General features: G+C 52.3%; 1 protein-coding gene across 1 annotated transcript; it reads left to right on the top strand.

Annotated features, from left to right (window-relative positions):
- The first annotated feature begins 12,493 nt into the window (after positions 1-12,493).
- On the top strand, positions 12,494-19,989 carry TRIB1 (tribbles pseudokinase 1). Its single transcript, XM_011360814.2, has 3 exons — positions 12,494-12,879; positions 14,899-15,191; positions 17,576-19,989. The coding sequence occupies exons 1-3, from the start codon at positions 12,520-12,522 to the stop codon at positions 18,039-18,041; spliced, it is 1,119 nt and encodes a 372-aa protein (XP_011359116.1). The 5' UTR covers positions 12,494-12,519; the 3' UTR covers positions 18,042-19,989.
- The last annotated feature ends 144 nt before the right edge of the window (positions 19,990-20,133 follow it).

Below are 20,133 nucleotides of genomic sequence, written 5' to 3' on the forward strand. Positions count from 1 at the left end.
GACAGACAAGGAAACTGAGCACAGAGAGGTTAAGTGACTTGTGCAAAGTCACACAGGCTGGAAGAAATAGTGCAGTCAGGATTAAAACCCAGGCAGCCAGACTCTAGAGCTCAGACTGGTGACAACCCTGTCTCTCTGCAGAGGAAAGTAAGGCTCAGAGAGGTTAAGTGACTTGCCCGAGGTCGCAGAGCACTTGGACGATTTGCACTTGGCTCAGTCTAGCTAATGATTCCTCATTCTCGCGTTCTCCCCGACACCTCTGCTTGCCTCTGACCCCTCCGACAGCATCGCCCATTGGCCCCAGCGTAGGCCTCCTGTGGGAAAATGAGCACAAGACTGAAAGTCTGATTTCAGCCTCCTTTCTGCTGTTTACTCATTCAGTGACCTTGCACAAATCACTCTTCTCGTCTGTCAATCGAGATGTGGCTTTGCCCCTTCCACCTGAGAGGCCTCTGTGGATCAAATGTGAGTGGGGCTGTGGCAGAGTGGAATCCGTTTTCTTAATGCCCCAGCCTGGGGGCGACTGTTCCCGGGGCGAACATTCGACCTGCAGGCCTTGTTCTGGAGGCCGGGTAAGTTTGGGGTTTCCTGCTGCTGTTCAAAATCACCACCCTCCATAAAATGCTCAGGGATGCAAGGGTTTTGCAATCAGTTATTGCATCAGGAAAGCTCTCTGAATAGCCCCATTCTACCCTCTTCCCCGCCCAGGTGCTGGCTCAGCCAACGGGAGGCTGGGCAGTGAGGGGGACTGATACAGACAGTGCATGTGGCAGGAGCAGGGGACCAGGACCTACACCCAACCCCCAGGAGAGTGCCAGTCCTCTGGGGGCGTATGAAGAGAAGCAGGAAGCCAAAGCCGGACTGGGGAGTGGGGTGGGGGCACGAATGAGTTGGGTGGCAGCCCCCCCCCCAAGGAGCTCAGGGCCCCGCCCCGCCAGGAATCAGCTGTAACACAATCTCTGAGTCTTTCATTCCTCATCTGCAGAAGGGGAGCCTAGCTTACCCGGGGAGGGGTCAATGTGCACACGTCCCCTCACTTTTAAAATCAGGCCCCCAGTGAGCCTGATCATTGGTGTCATTACGCTGTGACTCTGTCTGGCCTCTCGACCCCAGAAGCACCATGGAAAAATCCGCAGTTTCGGTCACCCCGGGCCTGCCGCCATGACCTTGAGACAGTTCCTCTGACCTCCGTGAACCTCATCTTTGGGTCGGGACTATGCCCACCAAGTCCGTGGGGCGGTGGTGTGAATTCAGTGAGAAAATGGATCTGGAGGCCCCAGCCCAGTGCCTGGCACAGAGGAAGTGCTCTTCAATGGTGGCCTTTATCATGACTCCTGCTTGGATGGGACCCTGAAGGGAGCGGAGCTCAGGGAACAGAGGAAGCGATTGTCTGGAGGCGGACGGGGGAGGGAGCCTCCTCGGCACGGGCAGTGAGAGTCCTCGCCCCTCTGGGTCCGCGGAGCCCTGCTGTGTCCGCTTTATTCATTGGGGTGGCATGTGTCCTCACTGCCTGGGAACAGCGAGGGAGGCAGCCCTTCCGGAACACAGCACCCTTGGGACTTTCCTATGCCCTCCGTTTACCCACAGGCTCCTACCCAGGGGCTCCTAAGGCACTTCTAACCCTCTCCTGCCCCACGAACCATTTTCCCACAAACATCATTTGGGAGACGGACTCTCGGAGGGTACGAGGACTGCCCATGGTCACCCTTGAAGGCGACGGGAGGTGCCAGCTAAGCGGCGGTGCGCCAGGGCCCTGTGTGCATCTCTTCCCAGCACTGTGCTCAGTGACCTCACGTGGGCACTTAGAATGGGCCGCAGTGGGAGTATTTACACCACGAAAACCAGCAAATACTTCAACCCTGAATGGACCGTTAGACATTCACTGTCTCCCCCGTCCCCAAGAATTTGGAAATGAGGCTGTTGCTAGAGTTAAACTAAGATTGGCCTGGGGGGTGGGGGCGAGAGTGGGCGGGGGAAGGGAGGGCTACCATACAGGTGTGAGAGAAACGCTGGGCGGGCGAGCTCCCCAAACTCCTAGCTGGAGTAACTTCTGGAGAGAGAACTGGGCGGTGATGGTAATTTGCGGAGCGAAAATCTGTTGGAACGGCGGTCCTCATGTCTGTCTGGAGAAAGATAGCAGGGGGGTTGGGGGTTGGTGTAAGCAGAGATGGAGCTAGTCAGAGGAGAAGCATCAGGCAGCACCATGGGATGACCGGCGGCCATGCCATCTGTCACTGTCACCGCCGCCTGACTGCCCAGCAGCCATCCTATGGATGTCCCTCATCCAGAACCTGGACTCCCTCTCCCGTGCAGCTGCGTGCAGCACTGCCTGCACCCCTGAGTGGGCCCGATTGACCCGACCCAATTGCCAGCGTGTCAGTTAGCTCGGGCTCCCATAGCAAACACCACAGAATTAGCAACTTATTTTCCCACAGTCTGATGGACAATGTGCATCTCCTCCCAATTCCGTTCTCAGTGACCTCATATGGGTACTTTAGATCAAGTCCAAGATCAAGGTGTTGGCAAGTTTGCTTTCTTCTGAGGCCTCTTTCCTTGGCCTGCAGATGGCCACCATGTCTTCTCATGGTCATTCCTCAGAATGTGTGTTATCTGTGTTCTAATCTCTTCTTAGAAAGACACCATTCACATTGGATTAGGGCCCGCCCACATGACCTCATTTTAACTAAATTAAAGGCCCTATCTCCAAACAGCCTAGGCAAAGCAAATGTTTTCATTGATCTGCTCATGCATTCATCCTGGTCCGCCAATGACCACCGTCATCATCATAATTCTCACTATATATCACATTCGGCAGCCAGTTCAAGTGCATCGGACATGTAACCACCCTCTACATGGACAACTTCAGATTCCCGAGCCTGGTCCAGGAGGGGCCTTCTGTCAGAGCTGATCTCTTCTTCCTGTGTGTCCCTCATCTGATTATCTATCTCATTCTGCTCATGCTACCGTGCTCTGTGCCACGGCCTTCCTTCCAATTCTGCCGGGAGCTCGCTGAGGACAGCGCTGCTCTTTGCTTTGGGTGTTAACATAATGCTCGGCACATAGTAGGAACTCAATAAATATGGGCTGAATGACAAACGACTCTAGCCAAGGACAAAGATCCCTTTCAGAACCCCAGTCCAGGTTCATCCCAATATACAAAATGGAAATATTCCCCAGGGGTCTTTCTTAAAACAAGGTTTGATAAGTCGAATCGTGTTTTACACGAGGTAGGCAAGCCTTCCCTCAAACCCACAAGCGAGGCCATACGTAGTCTCACCCCACAGGTTAAGCAAAAACACTTACTCTATAGTTTCTTAAAGAGAAGGAGTGAAGAGAGAAAGAAGGAGAGAGTGAGCGGGAACAAGCCTGGGAAGGAGGGAGAGAGAAGGATGAGGGAAGTGACTTGAGGTGAGCCAACTTGTCTTTAAATCCTGCCTCCCAATCTTTCTAGCTGTGTGACTTTGGGCAAGTTACTTAGCTTCTCTGGGCCTCTCTTTCCTCAGCTGGCAAATGGAGATGATGATACTCATTTGCAGGGCTGCTGTGAGGATAAAGGAGATAATGTATACAAAGCACAGTGAGTGCCACAGAGCTGCCACTCAGCAGAGGTGATTCCCCTTCCCCAGCAAAGGTAAATCATCTTTGACCAGACATTCTCCCAGGGAAGGAGGTCGTCTGAACCCACAGGCTATGTGGACAGCTACCCTCTGCAATCTTCCATAGAGAGCCAGATTTTTGTCTATCAGGTTTGTGTAAAGTGAGTTCTAAAGCTTGCAAACCCCTTGACAGCGGGGTCCTTGCTGAGTTTGCAGCTGTCAGTTACTCAGACCAGGGGAGAAAAGACCTCCACTCTGAGAGCAGAGAGGCCAGAGCCATCCGGGAGAGCTGCCGGCCTCTCCACCATGTGGCTGAGATGGCCTTGCCACCTGCTTTGCAATGCCTATGAAGGGGCGCACACGTGGAGACGTGCCACAAGCAATGGGTGACCTGATGTGATCTGCCTCCAGCCCACTGCACCCTTCAGCTCACCGTCTACAGCCTTCTTGGGGAATATTGCAGAACGCAGGCCTAGAGTTGTTGTTGTTGCTGTTGTTGTTTCAATGGAAATCCCAGAAACCAAACGGGACCAGGCTTCCTTTGAGAATGAAGGGAGATGGGCTTGGCCGGCTGCCACCATAGCCTAGTTCAAGTTGAGTGAGGTAAAATGGTATGTCTGAATGTTTGAAGAGGCAAGATGAACTAATTCAAAATAGCCTGAAGACCTCAGATCAGATCTCTCTCTTTTTAATAAGAAAAGAGAAAAAGCAGCCCTCAGGATATGTGTGCACACGTGTGTATTTTAAATGAATGCTTTATGTGTCGAGATGACTCACTGCTAAGGCAGAACTAGTAAGGGCTGAGCACAGGGGCCTCCCCAGATCCTGAGAGATGCTCAGGAGGATTACGGAGTGTTTAGAAAATGCTTTCTTTTTTGTCAGCTCAGCTCAATGATCCTGGCAGGACGGAAGAAGGCATCTCTGGTCAGTGAGACCCCTTTGCACATGGTTGTAAAATCCAGCCTGCCCTCGACTGGCTGAGCCCTCTGCCCCTGTGCGGCATGGTGCTCATCCAGAGGGCAGGGCACCCATTTCTAGTTAGCATCTAGAGGTATCTTCTATAGGCTGGTGAAGTCCTGCCTGTCAGACCTCCTAATTTATCCAGAATAGTTCCAGAATGTTGTTCCAGTTATCTATTGATGTGTAACAACCCACCCGCAAACGCAGGGTGTAAACAATTCCGTAGGTCAGGAATTCAGAAAGGGCACAGTGGAGGTGGCTCTGGTCTGTGCCATGACGTCAGAGGTCTCAGCGGGGAAGGTGCGGATGGCTGAGGCTGGAGGATTCGCACTCCAGATGGCTTCCTCACACACCTGCCTGGGGTCTGGGCCAGACTCAGCTGGGTCTATCATCGAAGGGTCTACCTGTGTCTCCTCCAGCCTGGTGTTCTCACCTGGCTGCACAGGGCTGCGAGTGTTCTCATGAGGCCAGGTGACCCAGCTGTGAGGCCTTTTATGACCCAGAGCAGCATTTTCATTATACCTGATTGGTCAAAGTAGTCACGATCCCGTGTAGATTCAAGAGACGGCCTCCCAAAGGGAAAAGTGGCAAAGAAGTTGCAACTATATTTTTAAAACTGCCATGATGGATTTCTGGACTGGGCAGACTGAAAAAAACAGGAGCAGCCTTTATACCTAGACCTCCTGCTCTGTCTCGGTTGGGAGCTTCTGTTTCCAGGCTCTGGACCCTTCTCTTTTCTGCCATCCGGATGTTCTCATGGGAAGAGAGGCTCTCAGGGGAGTACTTCCAAGGAGGCCAATTCGAAGATCCCCAGGAGCCAGGTTGCTAATGCCAATGTGAGGTGGCAGGTGTTAGACAATAGGGAGCAGTGGGGTCTGTGGTGAACTCCACAGAGCATGTCTCACTCCCAGAGGAGCCGGCATCACTGCAATGACCTAACAAAACATGGCTGCAGATAGGATTAGGCTTGGTGTGTGACTCCTGTTTGGTAACTCCTGATATTAAATAAAAGAGTCATATCAGAGATGGATCATCAAAGCCAGTGGTTTTTAAACATTTTTTCCCTCTAGAGCAGCAGAGCCTTTTCTCAAATAAGACCTTAGAAGGGAAGCATCTGATGAACATCTGATGAAAACCGGAATGGGTAGCCTAGCATCCCACATCGACGTCCTGCTTTCTTCCTAAGGTGCCACCACGAAGCCTCAGTGTGCCAAGGAACCCAGTTTGAAAACCACCAATTTAACATCTTCGCGCAGAAAAGTAAAAAAGCGAGGCCCAAAGAGGAGAAGCGACCGACCCAAATTCCCACCGTGAGCTAATGGCAGAAGCAGGCACGGAACTCAGATCTTTTCTGACAGGAAAACCAGGGCCCTTGACACTGGTTTTAGAAGGAAAACCTCACCTGTGCACAAAGGGTCAGACATATGACAAAATGTTTTTACATATATGGCCTTTTTTTTTTTTAATGGTAAGAGGCAGCAATGGACATATGAAGAAGTGAGAGAGAGTGGGCTGAAGCTTCCAGGAATCCTTCACGGGGTCCAGTACCTCCCTTGGACCTGTGCAATCTGGCCCGGCCCTGGTCCTCTGGCCGCATCCCTTCCCACTTAGCCAGGGGCCTGCACCTGTCCATATAGACTAAATTCCAGGTATCCAGGTACCTAACGCTCAGAACCTGCTTCTAGTGCCCAGGAGTCTCTTTCTGGGTCCTTTTCTCAAGGTGACTTGCTGGCCCTGCTGTGTGCACCTCTAGGCCTGTGGGTGGTCCAGGGAGGACCAAGAGCAGCACCTGTACGCGGATGGAGTTTAGATCTGAGGGCTGGATGTCCGGGACGTGCCTGCGGGCCCTACGAGACGAGGGCTGAACCTGGGGCAGGAAGAGAAGTGGAACCAAGTCACAGACTCTCGTTTGGACTCTCGTCCAGGCCCCCACAGAGGTTAGGGGGAGGTGTGCGTGGCTCTAAGGCTTCCTGTGCATGCGCTTCAAATAAAGAAAGAGAAATGTCGAGATAGAATTTCTCTCCATTGGGAGATTGGGTGGTATATGAAGTATAAAGAGCAGCGTTTGGGGTCAGCCCAACCAGGGCTCCAATTCTAACTTTGCCTTCTTCCAGCTGTGTGATCTTAGACAAGCTAATCAACTTCTCTGAGCCTTTCGATGAATCTGTCAATGGGTGGTAACAACTATTTTGTGAGATTATTTTGAACATGAAATAGGAACACAGGCAAGGGGCTAGCATATGAAAGGAATTTAGTAAATTTTCATTTCTTCCTCAGGTTTTAGAATCTTGTCTTATCGCTAATATCATCTTTCTTAAATATGTCCCAACTTTCGTTGTTGCTCATCTGTTTAGAATTTAGGATCGGAGAGTATAAGGCACGCGGTGTGTGTCTGCGAAGCCTCGTGCACCGTGAAGCGGGGAGACGGAGGCTGGGAGCGCTGGGGGCTCCCCAGTTGAGAATTTCCCAGTGTTTTGGAATGGAGAGCACACTCAGAACCGTCCTAAAGGTGTCGCCTGGCACCTGCCTGGGTATAAAAGAAAACGAATCAAGCCTCGGCTCGTCAGTAGCCCAACCTCATCCCGAAAAATCAATACGGGTTTCCCCAGATTACGCAATATGTAATTTCCTGAAAAGTTGAGATAAATCAATATTTTCCCCAGTTCAACATGTATCGAGAATCCAGTGTCAGAGGTGACGAAGGACACACACACACACAGAAACACACACACACTCTCACACACACGTGCACACGCACAATCAGTCGTGATTCTTGCTTTCGAGGCTCCTACATTTTTACCAAGCCACATCATAAATGCACCAAAGGATCTTACTAGTGGCAAAGAGTCACTTATAAAAGCAAAGAATCTTTGCTTTTATAAAGCAAAGAGTCCTTTTAACATGGGAAGAATTACTTCTCGATTAACATCCTATTTACTTACATATTTGTATTTGTCAATTTAGCTTTGCATAGTAGAGGACTTTTTTCAACTCTGACATATGGCAAGCCCGTCACAAATATTTGCTGAATAAAAGAACATAGTTCAAAATCGAGGCATACCCATCTCTGATAATCACATTTGTGTATGGGTAGATAATTGAGAAGTACTTTTTCCATATTTGTACCTGTTTGCTTCCATAAGCTCCTTGTGGGGAGGAAAAACAGGCCTTTACTATTCCCATTTCATAGGAGGCCCATAAAGAGCAACTTGGTTCTTCAAATCAGTATCTGAAAAGTCTGATGGAAGTTCAGTCCAGACTTCGCCAGCAGGAAAAGGCCCAGCAATGAAATCAAGACAATTTTAGCTTACTTGTCCCCTTGGCTGACCTGATCTCAGGCCCTGCTGAGAGTACACGTCCATTCTCCCAGGCACCCACGTTGAAGGCCCCCAAAGCTTAAGTCTCTCGCTTCTCCAACAACCCACATTCTAAGACCTTCCAGGGCTGGACATTCGACTCTGAAATCCTCTCCCTGTTCTCCGGCCCAAATGCCTGTACTCCTTCCCCAGCCCTCATCTCAGGCCCTCCCTGGCAGTGACCCTCGACTCTCGAGTACGCTTATTTGCTTGACACTTACTAAGCCCCTCCTTCCTAACGGACACTGGGCTGGGGACTAGAGATACTGAGCTGAATAAGACATGGCCCCTGCCCTCTGCACGTGGTTGAGTGGAAAGCGCCATGACAGAAAGAGGACTCCGTTGCTCCTGGATGACACTGAAATCTTCCTGCGGTGCTGGGCAAATCTGGGTGGTGCTTTGAAGGATGGATCGGAACTCATCAGGTTGGCAGGGGGAGGGGAAGAATGCCAACGGGAAGGAACAGCGCGCGGGTGAAAGTACAGAGGTGTGAACTGGCATGATGTAGTTAGGGCCCTACCAGGAGCTGACCTGGGCAGGGCAGAGGTGAGGAGATGAGAAAGGTGAGGCTGGGAGGGGAGGTGAAGCCAGGAAGGGGGGCCCACTTTTCCATACTGTAGTGGTTGGAGTTTATCTGAAGGTGCTCACAAGGTTTTAGGTCAGGGCCTGATGTGATAAAGTTCAAATTTTAGAAAAAGTACTCTGAGAGCTGTGTGGGGAATGGATTGGGGAAATACAGGACACGTTTTGTTTTGTGCACCGTTACATCTCCAGCACCTCGTAGGTGCACTGGCAGACGAGATGCTCCGTGTATGCTCAAGGGGGAATGAGAGACCCAATTAGGAGCTTCCTGCAGAAATTCAGAAGGTCCTAAACTAAGATCGCGAGAGTGGAGAGGCATGGACGGACGTGGGAAAGTTATGAGGTTTGTATCAGTCAGGAAAACAGAACCCGGGCTGGGGAGTTCGATGAAAAGAATTTTAAAGTGAGGAACTAGTCACAAAGGTATTGGAAGAGCAGAAACAAAATAGAACAAAACAACATTGTCTGGCGGGCGGGGGTGGGGCGCACCAGAGATTAACGACGTTGAGCCGCTGCCATCCCAAAGCTGGAGAGGCGAAAGTGGTGTCACTTGACCACAGGAGCCAGAGTGTCTAGAGTGAGCCAGGACCATGAAGAGGGAAAGGATATTAGGGTGCAGGAAAGGGAAGGGAAGGAACAGGATTGAACAGGGAAAAAAGCTGGGCTAGTGGCGATCTCGAGGTAGGCCTGGAATGGGCGGTCTGGTGCTGGGATGCCCCTCAGAGTCGGCCCAAGTTGGGGCGAGGCCAGACATTTATACTCCCAAAATCACCAGTCATCGGATCTGGACCTCCTGGGAAGGGAGCGTGACCATGGACAAGGTAGCTCTTCTCGGTCAGGGCGGTTTCCAAAAAGGGCTCCCAAAGGCACCCCAGCAGTGGGAGGGACTGACTCCCTCTGTTCCGGAGGGGGATCTGGCAGCATATGTCAAGAGCCTTACAAAGGGGCTATCTAGGGTGTCTGGAGTCACAAAGGAGGTGCAGCCAGTGCCTGAAGCAGACTGAGAAAGGAAGAAGTAGCTGTTACCCTCCACCTCCTCCCACCTTCCCATCTCCCTCCAGTGCCTCCCTCTGGGCAAACTAGGTTGGAAGCCATGAGCAAGGGAACATGAGAAACAGAGTGTACAAGAGGCAGCCCTAGGGAGCTAAGCAGGAAGGGAAGGGGATGGCTCTGAGAGCAAACAGGTCTGGGATGGGCCCAGTGATCCATTGGCTGTGGGGGACAGGAAAAAGGCAGATTCAAGAAGAAATGACTGTCAGGGGTTCTGGCCCCAGGGGTTGCTGCTGGTGGCGGTGGTGATGGGGCATCAGAAGAGGCAGTGAAGGAGGTGCACACCTTGGAGGAAGATTCAGATGGACCACGCTGAGTTTGCCTTCTAAGTGTGGGTGTGAAGCTGGCAGCTCAGTGGATCTTGAATACTGGCCCCAAATAAACTTGAAAGACTGGAAACCTCAGGTTGGTTCTCTCCTGGCCACAGGACCAAGTGTAACCTTCTCATCATGGCATTGGAGCCTTTTATGTTTTCCCAAAAGACCTCAGCAGGCTTGGCTCCCTGCCACCCTTGCAGCCACCCTAGCCTCTTTGAGCCAACCCTGCCTTTCCCCATGTCCTTGGTCTGGCCTGGCCACCTACCGTGTATACCTTCCCCTTGAGCAACAATCTCACCATCCCACACATCCCCCACGTCGAATGTCTTCTAGACAGAGTCCTCCCTAACTCCTCTTTTCTCTCCACAGATTGTAATCTCTCCTTTAAGTCCCTACGAGTGCTTAAAAGCTTGACTAAGCCACCATTTACTAGTGAACTGACCACAGCAAGTAGCTTAGTCTTTGCAGGCTTCTCCCACGCAGGGGCTGTAAAACTGAAGTGCAGTAATTAATGGGTAAAGTGCTAAGAACAGTGCCTGACACATTATGGACCTCAAATAATGTTAGCTATTGGTGTTATTTTAATTTTCATCTCCTAATCCCCAGCATCTAGCCCTTAGTAGATGCTTAAGTAGTGTCTGTTGAATGAATGGAAAAGAATTTATCCTTGGGACCTGACCTGGTTTTAGAAAATTAAGTATTCAGCGGAAGCGCAGGGACTCTGATTAGAGTTGGGTGTCCAGGGACTCCAAATCGACTTGCTTCTCTCATGAAAGAAAACGACAGATTCTAATTCTTTTTTTTTTTCATGGAGTTTTGTGCTGGGTTTGGCATGCATTTCGCGCTAACCCAAATCACACTGCACAAATGCAAGCACACGACCTGGCAGGGTTGCCCCTGTGTAGGTAGCATCATTGTCGGTGACCAGAAAGACTTCCACTCACCTACCCACCACAGAACCGGGGTTGGCACCAGGGCTGGCACCAGGGCCGCCCCTGGCCCCAGACCATACTGCGGAGGCCGGGGAGGGGGCAGGAATCCGGCGGCGGCCACGTGGGCCCCTTCCGCTTGCTCCCCACATCCTTTGTTTCCCACCGGCCCCGGCTCAGGAAGCTCTTTCTGCGAGTCACCGCGAAGGGGCGGCCAGGGAGCCCGGAGAAGCTATTTCCGTGCAATCCGGGCAGGCGGCAGGCGCGGGAGGGGCGTGGAGGTGGAGGCAGCGCAGAAGGCCCAGTGTTTGCTTTTATTTCACCCAACAGAAGGTTCTATTTGTGGAAGCGAACAGACGCTGGGGATTAGAGCTGGGAGGGGGCAGGAAAAGGAAAAAAAAAAAAAGCCACATCCACTACCACGCACAGGTCTTCCCCGGAACTATCGCGTGGGGGTGAATGACTGATTCGGGGACTCATCACCCTCCCTATCCTCCCTTCCTCCGGGTGCAGCCGGGCCCAGGTGGTGCTCACGGCTCCATCCGGAGGTCCCTAGACCCGGGGCTGTTGGGGGGGATCCCCGGAGCCAAAGGTATAACGGCGGGGAGCAGCCAGAGGCGGGTGCAGAGAAGCGTGGTGCGCGCGCCCGCAGCCCATTGTGCTCGGTGTGAATGGGGAGCGCGCACCAATCAGCGGTTGGTTCTCCCCCCGGGGCCCCGCCCCTCCTGCCCACTTCCCCGGGACCCTGACGTCACGGGAACTTTTCCTCCGCCCCCTCCTCAGGCTTCTCTAGCTGAGCCCCGCGGCTGCGGGAGGGCGCGCGCCGCCTCCTGCCCAGCCCAGTCCGGGGGGCGTGTGCGCGCGCCCAAGCCTATTCCGGACACACCACCTGCACCGGAGCGCGCGCTGCCCAGAGCATCCCCAGCGCTCGGGCCACCCCTAGCGTCCCCGCCGACTCAGCTCCACCTCTGCTCCCCCCCTCCGCCCCCGGCCTCCCCCCTTCGCTCCGGTGACTGTTCGCCAGGCGGCAGGGCCCGAGTCGTCGCAGCCACCTCATTGCACAACCCGGCTTCCCAACTGTTTACACAGCCCGGCCTGTGAGTGTGTGTGTATACAGCGTGAGTCACCGGGAGGCGGAGGAGGTGGAGGAAAAGGAGAAGGAGGAGTGCGCTGGCCGGGATCGGTGCGGCGCACACACTCACTCACACTCAGTCACTCTCTCCGAGCGCGTCTCGTCCGCGCTCACACACGCCGGGAGCCCCGGAGCGCGCAGGATCCCCAGCGCCGCGGAAAAGTTGCTTGGGCTTTTGCTCCGAGACTTGTTTTGGGAAGTGCATTTGCTCCGTGGCTCCTCCGAGCCTGCGGAATCCTGTCCTCGCGGCTCCGGACCTCGGGAACGCCGGCCGCCGCCGCCTCTGCCTCAGGAACTGTCGGCAGCCTCGACAACAATAGCGGCGGCCGCCCCCAGCCAGGCGCCCAGGGCCGGTGCACGCCGGGGTCCGGGGAACCGAACCGGCCTCCGCCCCCGGGACCAGCGTGGTCCCCGCGTGCACCGCGAGCGCTCGGGAGAGGCTCCTGCTTTACCCGCCGTGGGGGCCGAGCCCAGCTCCGTCTGCAAACTCCATCGCGCGGGCTGGAATAAGTCGCGGCTGCGGCGCCGAGCCCGCAGCGCCTTCCCGCGCGGATCTCCGGACGTACAAACCCGGGGGCCGTCCCGGCCCGGGACGGGATGCGGGTCGGTCCCGTGCGCTCTGCCATGAGCAGCGCTTCGCAGCCCCGCGGCCCGGCCTTGTTGCTCCCGGTTGCCCGGGGCGCCCCGGCCAAACGCCTGCTGGACGCGGACGACGCGGCGGCGGTGGCGGCCAAGTGCCCGCGCCTTTCCGAGTGCTCCAGCCCCCCGGACTACCTCAGCCCCCCTGGCTCTCCCTGCAGTCCGCAGCCGCCGCCCGCGGCGCCGGGTTCTGGCGGCGGCTCCGGGAACGCGCCGGGGCCCAGCCGCATCGCCGACTACCTGCTGCTGCCCCTGGCGGAGCGCGAACATGTGTCCCGGGCACTGTGCATCCACACCGGCCGCGAGCTGCACTGCAAGGTAGGAGCCCCGGGGCCGCGACCCCGCGGGGGTTGGGGGGTCGGAGGTGACGAGATGGAAGGCAAAGGTGCTTGGGGTGTCGCCCGGGGGCCGAAGGTGTCACCAACGCTTGAGTTTGGGGTAGGACAGATAAATGGTTTGAGCCGGGGAAGGCAGCATTTGACCAGGTTGACCCTTTGGGACGTTGAGGGGTTTTCGATGGGCTGACCTAATGGGGGCTCGGCGATCTAGAGGAAGCGCAGTGTTCAATTGCTTTATCTCTGTCTTATTCTCTTAGCGCCCAGGGCAGCGCGCGGCGTTCCATATAAGTTCTGGAATTGAAATGGATTCCAGGGCCATGCCATTCCCCTTCTCTCATTCTCCTCGCTCCCTCCGCCCCTTGTCCTGGAAGGACGCCCTGCAGGGGGTGCCTCCTTGGAGCCCGGAGCAGCCCGCAGCTCCCTTGCCGGGTTTCTAAGGCACCCGGACTTAGCTGTCGGTGTCGAGCTGGGGTCTTGGGAATTCCGGCGTGAACCTGCTCTGGGACGGGAACCCCAGAGACCAGTCTGAGGGTGTCTTCCAGCCAAGGGAGGGGGAATTTGCCCAGAGTAGAAATGTTGGAAAGCCCACACTGGAACCCTCGCTTCCATTCATGTCTTTATTTTCCGGCCAGCGATTTTTTTTTTTTTTTTTTTATAACATAAGGGATTTCATCCAGGAGAGACCACTCCTAGAAACAGATCCTCCCGCGCTCATAGACTCAGATCATTCCCAAAGCCCACTCTTTGGGAACCTGACACCCCCGTCCCAGACATCCCCGAGAACCCTCTGAGCTGCTGCTCCTTTTCACCCGAAGGGTAGGGTCACCCCTTAGTTAAAGTCACTCTCGGGTTTTCCGCGACTTACCTGACGCCTCCCCCCACCACCCCACCTCTCTGGGCTTGCTGCTGCCACCTACTGTCCGACCTGAATGAAATTTCAAATGCACGATCAAGCCCAGTTTAAAGGGTTTTGAAAAATCTTTTCTTTCGGTGGCTGGTGGGCTAAGAGATGCTTTGGGAAGAGTATGTGTGTGCAGTGGGGTGGGGTGGGGTGGGGTGGGAGGAGGGGGCAGCAGAGAAATTTTTCTAGCTGGTGCCAGAGCAACTAGGCCTCAGAGGTGGGGTGGGTCTGGCCATTGTGCAACCCCTTCCAGTTCCTCTGAGCAGATAATAGCTGAATCCAGATGGTGACAGGCCGTGTGTCACCGTTTCCAGTTGAGTCTAGGATATGAGTAACCGGACTAAACAAAAGGCTCTTAAAGAGACCAGCCAGCTTCTTAGAGGAGATCCTACCCATTTCCTGGGTGAAGGTGGGGGTGGGAGTGAGGGGTGGAGATAAACAAATGAAAGAGCCATGGAGAAGATCCCATATCCTGCACATTTCCACTCAAGGCTGCTTATCCGTGAGCCAGACTGTAGGCAGGTTGCTTAAGGCTGTGGTGTCACAGCCTCTCCGAGTCATCTGTTCCTTCTGACTAATGATGGATCTGCCTGTTCTCCAGTCTCTGCTCCCACTTGAAGGCTGTAGTCACCATGTTCTGTGCTCTCTCTGTGCCCAGCACTTTGGGTCTGCAGGAGGCCAGGCATTTCCAGGGCCTGCTTTTCAGCTCCTGGAGATGCCAGGGGCGACCTTCTATCAACCAGTTCCAGCAGCATTGCCTGCGAACAACGAAGGCCTGCAGAGGGTTGGGGACTTTGGGCTTAGCTCTCTGGAGCTGGTGGCCTCGTGGAAGGTGGGAGCATATATAGAAGACAGTTCTTCCAAACCTTCTATATGGTAACCTGTTGTATATTTGCTAACCCAGACCCCTAGAGGTTGCTGGTTCGGGGTGTTAAGAACAGCTGAGGCTGCATATGGAGGGGCAGCAGACATAAGAGGGTGAATGAATGGAGCCTACTGTCGACCAAGCCCAAACACTGAGAACTGCAGCCTAGCCTGGGATTTTGGAGGTGGCCTCTGCTTTTCTTGCCTCTTAAGTGGGTCACCTTCTCTCTGCAGGTGTTTCCCATTAAACACTACCAGGACAAAATCAGGCCTTACATCCAGCTGCCATCACACAGAAACATCACCGGCATCGTGGAGGTGATCCTTGGGGAAACCAAGGCCTATGTCTTCTTTGAGAAGGACTTTGGGGACATGCACTCCTACGTGCGAAGCCGGAAGAGGCTGCAGGAAGAAGAGGCCTCCCGGCTCTTCAAGCAGATTGTCTCTGCCGTTGCCCACTGTCACCAGTCGGCCATTGTGCTGGGGGACCTGAAGCTTAGGAAATTCGTCTTCTCCACGGAGGAGAGGTGAGCAGCCCCCACAGCCCCACCTGTGGCCTTTTGGAACCAAAACGAAGGTGCAGGTTGAGCCCTTAGGTGCGGTACATTGGTTCAAAACCACACCGGGGGCTCAGTTGTCCCAGAGTGAGTTTTTAGAAATCCTCTGCTGATGAGCCACAGCCAAAGTTGGCTTATTCTGTACTATTGTGGATGTGGCTTGGGGACACCTTGGTTCTTCTGCGAGATGTCGCGTGATGACAGGAAGCCCTCCCCACTTCCACCCCAGAATCGGGTTTATTTATTCTCCATTGTTGTCAGAAAGGTCAGTTCTTTTGCGTGCAAATGTCAACCTGCCCTTCACAACCTGGACTCCTGGAGGAAAGTTTCAAATCCTTGCTTTCACTGAGTGGGGTTTTTTTTGTTTTTTTTTTTTTGGTACCTAGAAAGTATCGCAGAGGTAGTTAGACTGTCATATTTGCAGAATTCTGCCCTCCTCCACATCATACACCTGTTCCGTCTCAGGCTTGGCCCCCAATGTTCTCTTCACATTATCCAGTGACTTTTTAGACCCCTTGTTTGGCCACGTCTTCAGAAAATAGCCACACTGAATGATAAATGGAAGTTGGCTGGAGTTGGTTGCTAAATATAGATTATGGCTTACCTCATAAAGGACAAGATGCGCTTGATAAGAGAATAATGAGACCTTAAGGTTCAGGGTTGAGGTTTCAGACAAGAGAATTCAGGAAGCTGCAGGAAATAAACCTTACCTGGTTTCAAGAGATGGGCCACATTTCTTGTGGAAAGATTAAAAAAGCAGTACTGTCTTAGAACTGTAGAGGTGAGCGTGCGTTATTTGGTTGTAGCTATTCACGCAGGGCTGACTTCACCTGTGCATTTTTTTTTTTTTTTTTTTTTTTTTACCTTTAACACCAAATCCAATGAAAAAAGTATTGGGTTGAGTTGCCAGAAAGCACGGCTTTGTATCTGACCTTGCAATAATTATTGGAACATACCGATTAGCAAAGAAAAGCAAAGTGTTTGCAATGGAGAAGTTTCTAGTTCCTGGCACATGCTCTTTTGATATGGTGATGTATTTTCTGAAACATGCCTTTCACACCTCCTTACTAGCTTTTGAAATCCACATTGCACAGGCGAATGTCATGTGCATGGAGTTTGGCAACCCGAGGGTTAAGCAATGGCCGGCTGACGCTAGTGTGTAACCAGCACAGGTGCAGGGTTTTAGTGCTACAGCAGCCAATCAGGGGCAGACAGTGTGGGTTGAGTCATATTTTCCGTTTACAGAACCAATGGGTATTTTACATAACGACAGGGAGGTCAGGCTGAGGACATACCGAAGTTAGCACATGCATACTACACTCCAGGGAACAGGAAGGCAGGAAGATTAAAAAAAAGAAAAAAAAAAAGCAACCAGACCTTTGAGAGGAAAAGGAATTGACCCATTAGCCAGTACCAAATGTTTGCATTTAACTTCACAACAAGCGACTTACTGAAACAGAGCTATTTCAGAGAAACAGGGAGGAGCTCGAGCTACCACCAGAAATTAGAAGTTCCCCACATTCCTCGAGACTTGGGAGGCTAGATCTGAATGAGACCCCTGCAGCCTTTGACTCAAGATTTTTCAGACTTTTAGTTGTTCCCTAAACAGATAAACCCCCACGTAGGGTATATATTCTCAGAATATATGCCATCCTAGGGTGTGCGTGTGCGCGCGCATGCGTGCACGTAGGTAGGCGTTTTAGCGCCCCTGCATCCTTCAAATCCATCAGCCCCTTCTGTTTGCTCATATACCCTCTCTGTCCAGGCTAATCATTCTTTGCAGTTAAGCACCCCAATAAATATAATGGACGTTCCTTGCATCCTTCCCATCACAGTTAATAATGTGTGCATAGGGACAGCGACTCTGGGCTCTGTGTTCTGTAATGCAAAGCATGGGTCCAAATCTCCCAGGCCTTCAGTGGCATGATGAGGACAGAGGCTTGTAGGATGCTCGAGCCCTCCCTGAAGAATAGAATATACTGCTCTGCCCTGGTAGCTTTTGTAGAAAAATGTCAGCATTCCCCAGAGACCAGTTCCCGCTTCTACGATGTACACTTTGTAAGTTGTGTAACCCGTGTTAGGAGCGTTCTTCTGAGCTCTAGCATCATGGATAGTATTTGGGGCTTTGCATCATATGCTCCACCCCAGGCGCTCTCTTGATATTTTGCAAACGTTTATTGCAGTTTGTGAAATCCTGAGACCTGGGTGGTTGCATGGCACTGCTTACTGGACGAAGGGGTAAATGGCATTCTTTGGGCCTCGGCTATGCGCACCTGTGGGCGCTGTTGTTGGGAAAGCCTTGTTTTTCATGGCTGCCGATCTGGAAGTAATGGCTTGTCTTCCCTCTCCTGCAGAACCCAGCTCAGACTGGAAAGTCTGGAAGATACACACATAATTAAGGGGGAAGACGATGCTCTGTCTGACAAACACGGCTGCCCGGCCTACGTGAGCCCCGAGATTCTGAACACCACCGGGACCTACTCTGGAAAGGCGGCGGACGTTTGGAGCCTGGGGGTGATGCTCTACACCCTTTTGGTGGGGCGATACCCCTTCCATGACTCAGACCCCAGCGCCCTCTTCTCCAAAATCCGCCGTGGACAGTTCTGCATTCCCGACCACGTGTCCCCGAAAGCCAGGTGCCTCATTCGCAGCCTCCTGAGACGGGAGCCCTCCGAGAGGCTCGCCGCCCCTGAGATCCTGCTCCACCCCTGGTTCCAGTCCGTCCTGGAACCTGGGCACGACGACTCAGAAATGGGAACTGCAGACCAGATCGTCCCAGAGTGCCAGGAGGACAGTGACGTTAGTTCCTTCTTCTGCTGATCCCAAAAAAACCTCAGAAACCTCATAATTCTCACACATGGCATTTCCATTTCTCAAGACGGACAGGCCTTTCGACGTGGTGCCAACCAGATACGTGATGGCGTAAAGACTGTAGCTGCTGAACTCAACGTGGCGCCCCTCTGACTCGTTGCGATGAGTGACTCCATTGATCCGAACAGCGCACGCTGTGACTGGCTGCCCGCAAAGCCATCTCCCTTCCGAACGAACCCTTCCCAACGGTTCCTTTGTCAGGTTCGGAGGATTCTGCATCTTTTATAGGTGGCAAGAAGTATGGATATCCTGCAGCATGTGATCAAGTGACATGAACTCGAACATCCTAAGAGGAGAGGGAGTGAATCGCGCAATGGCATTTTGGGCAATAACCTATTTTAACGGGGTGACAAGTAATTTGGGCCAATCAACCTGCCATCTTCAAACTTGTCTTTGGTAGCTAGACTTTCGCTACCCCAGCAACTCTGATCGGAAAGTTCTTTTTTTTTTTTTTTTCCTCTTAAGTTTGGTTTAACACTCACCCTTTCTTCACGCACATTTACCAATGACTCTGCTCTGTTTTGGGAGTAGACCGTTTCGGGAGCATCGGAGCCTGCCTGAACCCTGCACCCAGACTCTCACCTCCATTTCCTGCCAAGACCCCACTTGCACTAATGCCTTCCTTCTGACCTTGAAACAGTCTCCTTTCCCCCTTCGCTCTGAAAGCACTTAGCAGCTGACCTTGGAAAAGTATCACAAAAGATTTGAACTCCTGGATATTTCAGAACTCTGAGCTCAGACAGAGAGACTGCGCGTTTTCAAAAATAATTTGAGCACTTGAAACTCTTAGCTTTTTTGGTTCCCCTCAAATATGTTAGCATTTATCCTTCACTCCGCCCCCCCTCCCCCCAAGTCCATCTCAGGGTGGAGCATTTTGTTTAGGAGGAGAAAGATAGGGAGACCGTACACGTCCCTCTCCCAAGAGCAAATGTTAAACTTCAGAGAAAGTGAATTTTGGGTAGTTCCCAGACCAACTTCCAGAATTATACTCTACCCTCCTCCGCCCACGGACATGGTCTGTCCTTGGCATTGTGTGTGTGTCTGCAGTTTTGCATGATGGGTTGTTAATATTTCAAATGTGGTGTGGTTTATGAATACATCTGTATAATCAGCATCTGGAGTGAAACAGCGAGCCCCAATTTAAAGTCAGAAGGGACTTTAAACGTCTAGTCCAACTTCTTTCCTCTTCCTGCAGAAATCCCCCCTTCAGCTTCTTTTACAGCTGGAAATCCAGCCTCTGTTCGAATGCTTCCAGAGACGGGAACTCACTCCCTACAAATGATAGAGCTTAAGAGAGAAAATGGCAACTTGCATTAAAAAAACCAGTACAGATGCAATACCAAGAATCGTCTTGGACAGGACTGAAATTGGGTGGTTAAACGGGTAAACCCAACATACTGTAATTTGAGAAATGGCACAAAAACAGGCAGTCATCTTCAAGGGCTATGCCTAGGCAAACTACTAACCTGCATCGTTAAGAACGCCGTGTATACCTCATGTACTGTGTGTACTTTGTACATATATTTTACCTTTTATACATATGTCTGATATTTTTTGTTGTTTTGGCTCTGAGGCTTGTTTTGTTATGTCTGTCTGAATAACCTGCGTGTCTAAAACCACGTGAAATGTGAATGATTTTTGGCAATATTACCTTGACAGAATCATGGGACTCGGAGAAGAGAGAGGACAGAGAGGCCTCTGTCGCACTAACTCTCGTGGTTGATCGGTTGTTGTATCTGTGATACGTTACCCAGCCAGGGACTCCGGGCTGGCTGGGGCTTCTGCCAGAAAAGCTAGAAACACTAGATCCTTCCTGTACATGTGTATATATGTGAACAGTGAGATGGCCGTTTTTGACTTGTAGAAAAATTTTAATAAATCTGATTTCGTAAATAGGCATAGTGAATTTCTTTTGGCTGGTGCGATATCATGCTGGGGGATGCAAAGGACTCTTGCCTTGGATTGGACTCTCATGGGGGAGACAGAAGTAAAGAGATGATGATTATTATATATGACTATTATATACGACTGTTGCCATTGA

The sequence above is a fragment of the Pteropus vampyrus genome, unplaced genomic scaffold (assembly GCF_000151845.1).
Source record: "Pteropus vampyrus isolate Shadow unplaced genomic scaffold, Pvam_2.0 Scaffold59, whole genome shotgun sequence".
Lineage (NCBI taxonomy): Eukaryota > Metazoa > Chordata > Mammalia > Chiroptera > Pteropodidae > Pteropus > Pteropus vampyrus.